At 39.1% G+C, this 7,510-nt stretch overlaps 1 protein-coding gene across 1 annotated transcript in view; it reads left to right on the top strand.

The window, feature by feature from the left end:
- The window catches only part of Cfap69 (cilia and flagella associated protein 69), a 71,687-nt gene extending 64,646 nt beyond the window's left edge, over nucleotides 1-7,041 (top strand). Inside the window, exons 20-23 of the mRNA XM_023707129.1 lie at nucleotides 293-490; nucleotides 4,508-4,594; nucleotides 5,755-5,856; nucleotides 6,562-7,041. Of these exons, the coding sequence (XP_023562897.1) occupies nucleotides 293-490; nucleotides 4,508-4,594; nucleotides 5,755-5,856; nucleotides 6,562-6,732 (558 nt within the window). The 3' untranslated portion in view covers nucleotides 6,733-7,041. The remainder of the gene's footprint in view (nucleotides 1-292; nucleotides 491-4,507; nucleotides 4,595-5,754; nucleotides 5,857-6,561) is intronic.
- Nucleotides 7,042-7,510: the final 469 nt, after the last annotated feature.

Here is a 7,510-nt window from a genome sequence, read left to right as displayed (position 1 = left end):
AGCTACATTCTCTTAATGAATAGAGGGATTTGTTCTAATAGTGTTTGTATCATGTCAGCATCTTGTACAGCAAATAACCACTAGGAAGAGAGTATGCAATGTGTTAATTATTGAAACTGTCATATCAATTTGATTTGAAAGTGTCTCATTGCTATTTGTCTCTCAATAAAATTATGGAAAAAAATAAAATAAATTAAAAAATAAATTTATTTTTGAAAAAATGAAAAATACAAAAATAAATTTTATTGTTTGGTTTGGGTTAATTCGACTTTCTTACATTTTATGATAATAGATTGGTGAAATATGGAATGAAATATATGAAGAAATAAAACTGGAAAACCTAAGACCAGTCACTTCAGATAAAAGAATTTTGGAAACGATTACAACAGCCTCGGAAAACATTGGCAAGATGGTTGCTTCTCTGCAAAGCGAGATGATTGAAAGCCAAGCACGCCAGGATGTACAACATGAACAAAAAGTGTACACAAAAGTAAGCCACAGACGCCCAGAAAGCATAAGACACCGGTGTCCACGTGTGGACTAGCGAAGTGATTCATAGAGTATCTGTCTTCTGGGTCCCTTTGGCTTTCTTTCATAGAGATTTTCAGTGTTTCTGTGCAGTTTTAGAAGAAACCATGGAATTAAAAGGTTAAGATTCAATGACTATTTTCAAAGCTGTTCTGTGGCATTATGATTTGATTTCTACTGCCATATTTTTAAAAGGTAAAGCAATATATCTGGGACACCTCCACTTTTTGAAATGGTGAAGAGGCTCCCAAAACTTGTGTTCTACTTAAGTGCCTTCATTTCCCAGATTCCACTTGACAGCGTATCTGTAATGATATGCATAACTTCCCATGTCACTGGCATGTCAGTTGTGGGCTGATTGGTCAGTCAGATCATCCTCATCCCAGTGCTAAAACCCTCACCATGAGCATCCATGCTGTAACTCCACAGGCAAACTCATCTCTGACTTTAGCCAATTGGAAAATTCTGTCAGGGAAATAACAACTAGCTTCCTAAAACTTTACAAAGATGAGAAACTGAATGCATTATTTATTTATTTACTTATTTATTTTAGTACAGGGTCTACAGGGCCTCACTACAGAGATTAAACTCATAGTGATGCTTCTGTTTTCAGTCTCCCAAGCACTAGGATTACAGTCTCAATTGCCATCACAGCACACCCCTGGGGTGGAGCTGACATAGCACACTGGGAATCAAACCCCTATCCCTGCACCTGCCTAAGCAGGCACTTTAGTCCTCTGAGCTATCTGGTCGGCCCTTGATCATTTATTTTTGAGCAATTAAATTAAGTAGATATTTAAGTTCACTTATCCCCAAATACAAAAATAATATAGATCCCCAACTTCTGCTTTGCAATCCTTTATTGATTACAATTAAGCATTTTAAACTCTTGGCTGGGGAGATAGCTCAGCAATCTGAGCACCTGTCTGGCAAGCGCAAGGACCCAGGTTTGATGCTGGGTACTGCATGCTGGTGCAGGCATGCCCTGCTGGCCACTGAAACTAGGTGTGGTAGTGCACATCTGTAATCCCAGCTCAGGGACAGGAGGAGCACTATGAGTCTGAGCTGAGACAGGAGGAGACTAGGAGTCTGAGATGCATAGACCCTGTACTAAATAAAAGATTTAAAAATTTTTTGACTCTTCAAAGTGTTTTCTATTGCTTAATTTTTTAATACAGACTACGCAATATTTATATATACAGCCTAGGAGGAATTGTGTCAATCTATGACTTCTACTCCATTTCATACAACCACTTGCTTGAAAGTGTTTTCAGTGAGAGTTAAAATTAATGCTACCATTTAATCCCTTTGTTGGCTCTCAAATGAGGCAGTAGAGTTGGAATTTATGCAGCTCATATTAGTCTTCTGAACAGAATTTTTCTGTACTGTATTGACTAAACAGTGTTGATTTATTCTTGATGATTCTTTAGCATAGCTGTGATTCCCCCCTGCCTGGCAATTGTTTGATTAAATAGTCTTAGGGTCATAATTTAAGCTTAATGGTACTGCATGTGAGTGGCCAGGTGACAGGTGGTAAAAAGAATTTACAACCAGTCAAGGAATATAGGAAAGTTAAGAGTTTATTGATACAATGTGAGAGTAGCAGACAAGCCTACAAGCAGACTGTGCTGTCAGGGTGAAAGGCTGAGGCGTTTGTTTTGGATTTTAATGTGAGGAGGGTCTAGAGGTCTAGAAACACCATCCCAGAAATGCATTCATCAGGTCGTGGTGGTTCCATGGTCCATCCAGCCCATGCTCAAGGCTACCCAGCTCTTGTGTGAAGGTTGAGTAACGTTTTGTTCCATAGAATTCAGTGCCCTTGGTGTTGTTAAAAACAGCCCTTCCAAGTAAAATTAATTAACAAATATGTATGAGCTAAATAGGGTTCATGATCAAAGGAGCCACTCAGCATAAAATGTATTTGCTTGTCCTAAAAGAAACCTTTGATGTCCTATTGGGAAGGAGAAAAAATAGTTTCTTAGGACATGGAAAATGGTTAGCTTATGTGGTGATGAATGTGCAGTTCTTGAGCGTGGACTGCAAGGTCGAAATAATAATCTGTTGCAGATTCACCACTCAGCTGCAGTCACTCTACAGCTTGTGTACTGACCAAGGCTTGTGATATGGTTTGTGTCTGGTTGTCTTCCCAAAGCCTCATGCAGTCATGCTGCGGCTTCTGGAGTTTGTGACTGATTATTGTGGGTGTGGGTACTGCACCCACCCTGGAGTAGGTAATCTGCATTACAGTGTAAGGAGGGGAGAGGCTGGCTAGCTGCCTGACCTGCTGCCACTCCCTTGTCTCTCTCGCTTTTTGCCACCTCCATGAAAGATTGCCCTCTGCCATGTGCTGCTCTGCCTTGGAGCCAGCTGAGCATGGACTGAAACCTCCACTAACCGTGAGCTAAATAAACCTTTCCTTCCTTAATTTGTGGTGTTGGGTATTTCGTTCCAGCAACAAGAGAAGAATAACTGAGACAGCCTGTTTCCTTGGGCACCTGGCTAGCACAACAGAGTCTGTTCACAGTCCTTCCCTGGGTTGCACTGCAACAGCAAACTCAGTATTCTTGCAGGGCTGCTTGTCTTGTTGCAGTCATATGTCAGAAGTAGTTTCAGCAATATAATTTTACTAACCTCATTATTAGTGGCCAGCACTAATGTTCACCTGTGAATTTTCTCTTGCATCATGTGTTCAGTCTTCTCTGAATTACAGTTCGTCTTCACAGGCGGTAATCATGCAGTTCAGTCAGTCTTGCTGAGAATGTTTATCACTGTAAAGTAGCAGTTTTGCATCACATCTCATGGAAGTTCAGATGTGAGCCACATGAGTGAAGGATTTTCTATTTGAGGATTTTGGTATTTTAAAATTAAGTTCTATGAAAACGTTAATCATTGTGCTACCTGGCCATAAATTTTACCTTAGTAAAGAGTAGGTGCAGGGGCCAGGGAGATAGCTCAGCAGTCTTAAGTGCCTGCCTGACAGGCACAGGGACCTGGATTTGATCTTCAGTGATACCGGGAGAAAAACTGATCTCAGGTGGGTGACCTCCAAAGGATACAGGGAACCTCCAAATGACATAGGGAAAAATGATCTCCCGACCTGACCTGCACAAGTTCATGTTCTCTAAAACTGAAAAATGAATTTTAGGAACGAACAGAGGTTATGAGTAGAATATATTTATTGAGGGAAAGAAAGCTCCTGTCAGAGAGAGAGACCAGAGGGGGGCCCTGAGCAGGTTGTTCCCCAGGAAGATGTCTCTTCCAGGGATTTTTATAGTGTAAAACCACGCAGTGAGGCAGGTCTAAGGTGGAGAACATGTGAACTCGCTTAGGTGGGCATGAGGTGGGACAAAACTATGGTCAACCAATGAGATTACAAGCACCACTGCTCAGGTAAAATCGATTAAGTCCAGGATCAAATGGGGAAGCAAGTCATGTAGCAAGTGGTCATGAATGTAAAGAAAAGGACTTTATCAGGTAGACATCCAGTAGTAGTCGAATTAATGATTCTCTGGCTGCCTCAGGGTGATGATCAATCTTGGGTGCCAATCTTTAGGGAGGGCAGCATTTGTTTGATCTTTGGTCTTAGGTCTGGCCCATGGTGCAGGTGCATCTGTCCCTCCCACAGTTGTAAGGTATCTTGTCTACTGTATTATCTCCTTTGAGGGCCTGGCCCTGTCTGACTGCCTATAATATTTCTATCTAATTCGGCTGCCTGCAACACCGGAACTGCATGCTGTGCCAGCCCTGCTCTGAGCCAATCACCAAAACTGGGTGTGTTGGCACAGGCCTGTAATCCTGGTGCTGGGGAGGCTGAATAGGAAGATCACTATGAGTCCAAGGTGTGTAGTGAGATCCTGTACCTAATTAATTAATTAATTAATTTAAAAAAGAGTCGGTATACTCTTCCAAAGAGGGGCTTTCAGGCCCTTCACAATCATTTTACAGAAACTGAAATCCTCAATTGCATTTCTCCTTTCAGATACAAACTGCACACAAGCAAAGAGAACTGGCTAATAAATCATGGGAAAATTTCTTGGCTAGAACATCAAATACTAAAACATTAAAGGTAAGATTCTTAAGCTATTACAATATATACAACAAACAAGCAATATTTTAAGGACAGATTTTTCTTTTCAGACATGGATACTCATTTAGTTTTCTGGTGAGCTTTTGGTAGAACACCCTTTCATTCTGTTATTTCTTTTCTATAAGAAGCCTCAAAGGCTTTCTTCCCTTGTTTAACTACCAAAGAAAACAAGGTTTAATTGAGAATTTAAGATAAATGTCTCTTTGAAAACAAGTATGAAAAACTGCTTCTGCTAGAAGCTAGAAACCAGTCTAAACATGTATATGTTAATTATTCACTCTAAATTTGTGAGAAGCACCCTAGATTTCCAAAATTTCATTACTTTTCCTTTACTATCTTTACATACCTTTTCTATTACTTTAGATGGTTGTTTACATAATGCTACAATTCTTTCTCTAGATATCAAACTGATAAATTTTAAGTTAGTCCATAAAAATAAAAGAACCATAATAAGATAGCAGAACCTAAGAACAAGGGCCCTGGGCTACCAGAGCCCTTCTTTTCTGTGGACATTCCTTCCAGCTGTATTCACAAAACATCCTCATAGCTGCCTGCATTTTTAAGGAATAGTGATGACAGAAGTCCCTTAGATGTACAGCATTTGTTACTTCATATTTTAACTATTTAATGCCTGAAGTAGTGAGCTTGACACTAACTACAGTGAATTATATAGTCTATATTATTCCAAATAATATTCTATATTATTCCTATATATATATTACTCCTATAATATTCCAAATATTTGACACATTTACGTGTAATGAATTAGTATTTAATTTATGCCACATTTTGAAACAAGCATAGCCCGATACAAATTTAGTAGCTTATTAAATTATGTGCTAAAAATGAAATCTGATTTCCTCAGTACTTCTTTTACTCCTTTGGCAAATATGACCAGCATCTCAGGAACTCAGAATGTTTTCAGGTGCCCGATATCCTCTTCAATGCACAAAGAACCCAACTTACATTAATGAGTAAGCACCTAAAGGAGTAAAGGCAAGATGTCAGACCGTATAATAAAAAGCTAAATAATAAGCCAAACACAATTAAATACACTTTGTATTTTCATTACAATTACCATGGTTAATGATTTAATAGCAATTAGTATTACTTTCTTTATAATTTAAATTTTTTTTTAGAAAGCAAAAAGGCTGCAGGAAAAGGCCATTGAGTCCTCTAAGAACGAGCGACCACAAAATGCAGTTTTTCACCCAACGGTTATAAAAGGCCTTAACACAACGGTAAGACTTTGTCCACAAGTTTCTCTTAGTAGATAAACGCATGTAGGTCCCGTAACTGTTCTTTCTATGGGAATTTGGTGTTGTGCGTTTTCTTCTGACTGTTCGTTCAGGTTTCCCACTGTTAAGGTATATTTTTTTCTCCTGGGTACAACACCCCCTCCTCACCTTGCCTAGGGCTGGCTTACAGCGTAGCCCTGCGCTCCAGGTCCCTAGGAAATCGCCACCAACCTCAGAGTGTGTCTGTCCAGAAACACTAGTGTATGTCTACCTGTTGGTCTAGAGCAGCGCGACCGTAGCTGGCGTTCCTGGCGCCCTCTGCCGGTCATAAAGGTGATAAGCAATAGGAGTAGAACTGAAACCCACTTTTCCTAGATCCAGAGTCTTATCTTTCCATTATGGTCTGCTGCCTTCCTAGTTACAGCTTTTCGACTAAAAAAAAAGCAAAAAACAAAAAACAAAAAACTTAGTACATGTTTTCAGTATCTACTGTTTGGATTCCTTATTGGGAGTTGGTCCATGAACACCATTTTCATCCCTCTCCCTCACTTCCTTCTCCATCTTTCCTGGTCCCCATGCTATTTGAGAAAAATTACTTATATTTACTTTATAACTTTTTCAAAGTAAGAAGAAGGATGAAGGGGTTTTTCTTTGATGGGAAAATTGTACCAGAAGACTCACTTAGATATTTCCCTTTTGCTCTCTTAGGTTCCCTCTGGTCCAGTGGTGACAGTGGAAAGCACTCCCGTCAGATTATTGGGAGGACCTCTGGCTGACACAGATATTGCTATAAAAAAGCTTCCTATTCGAGGAGGAGCGCTGCAGAGAGTGAAAACAGTTAAAACTGTGAATGAGACAAAAAGGAGTATTCCAACTTAGTGTACGTTAGAGACTTTTTGAAATAAATCCTGCTTATAAGCTTTTAGGTAAATATATCTTTATGTATAACTGTAAAGCAAATATTTAAGAATAAATATTTTAGTAAAATTCTGTAAAAATTAAAAGACTATTTTTTGGAAAATATCAACAAATACTATCAAAAAATTTGTCATCAATTTCTTTTGGAAAGACTGTATATTCTCTTAATTAAAATTATGAATCTAATAGATCAATTGGGACTCTTTTAGTTGCATCAGAACTACTCCAGGTACTTTCACCAGAAAATTTGGAAGTTCTGTATCTGGCAGATCTAGGAATAATTTAGACTTGCAAACATGGTTGAATCTAGTGACTGAGCTAGGTTAGTAGGATCATCTCATGCTAGCAGCTTCTGGCTTTTGTTTTCTGAGGCCCATATTCAATAGAAAAGAATGCCTGCCTCTCAACAGTTACCACAACTGCCTATGTATCTCTGGACCCTGGATTGCCTGCTCCTGAGTGATTCACCATGACTTTGGCCATATCTGAGTACTTCCTGTTGGAGCCAGAAGCAGGCCAACACCTGACCCAGTACATGTGGATGTAATGGAGAATCAAAGTAGTGATCTCAGAGACATAAACTAGTACTAGGCAGCAACAAATACATTGGTCAAAGTCAAATAAGTTGTATCTGTTTATAAAAAGCAAATGTTAACCATGAGCTAAATAAAAGTGCTAATGCAGATGGTTTTACTCTTATTATAAGCATTACAATTTGTAAGTGTAAATACCAGTCTAT

Source organism: Octodon degus, unplaced genomic scaffold (assembly GCF_000260255.1).
Source record: "Octodon degus isolate 3935 unplaced genomic scaffold, OctDeg1.0 scaffold00281, whole genome shotgun sequence".
NCBI lineage: Eukaryota > Metazoa > Chordata > Mammalia > Rodentia > Octodontidae > Octodon > Octodon degus.
This window is presented reverse-complemented; position numbering and strand designations above follow the sequence as displayed.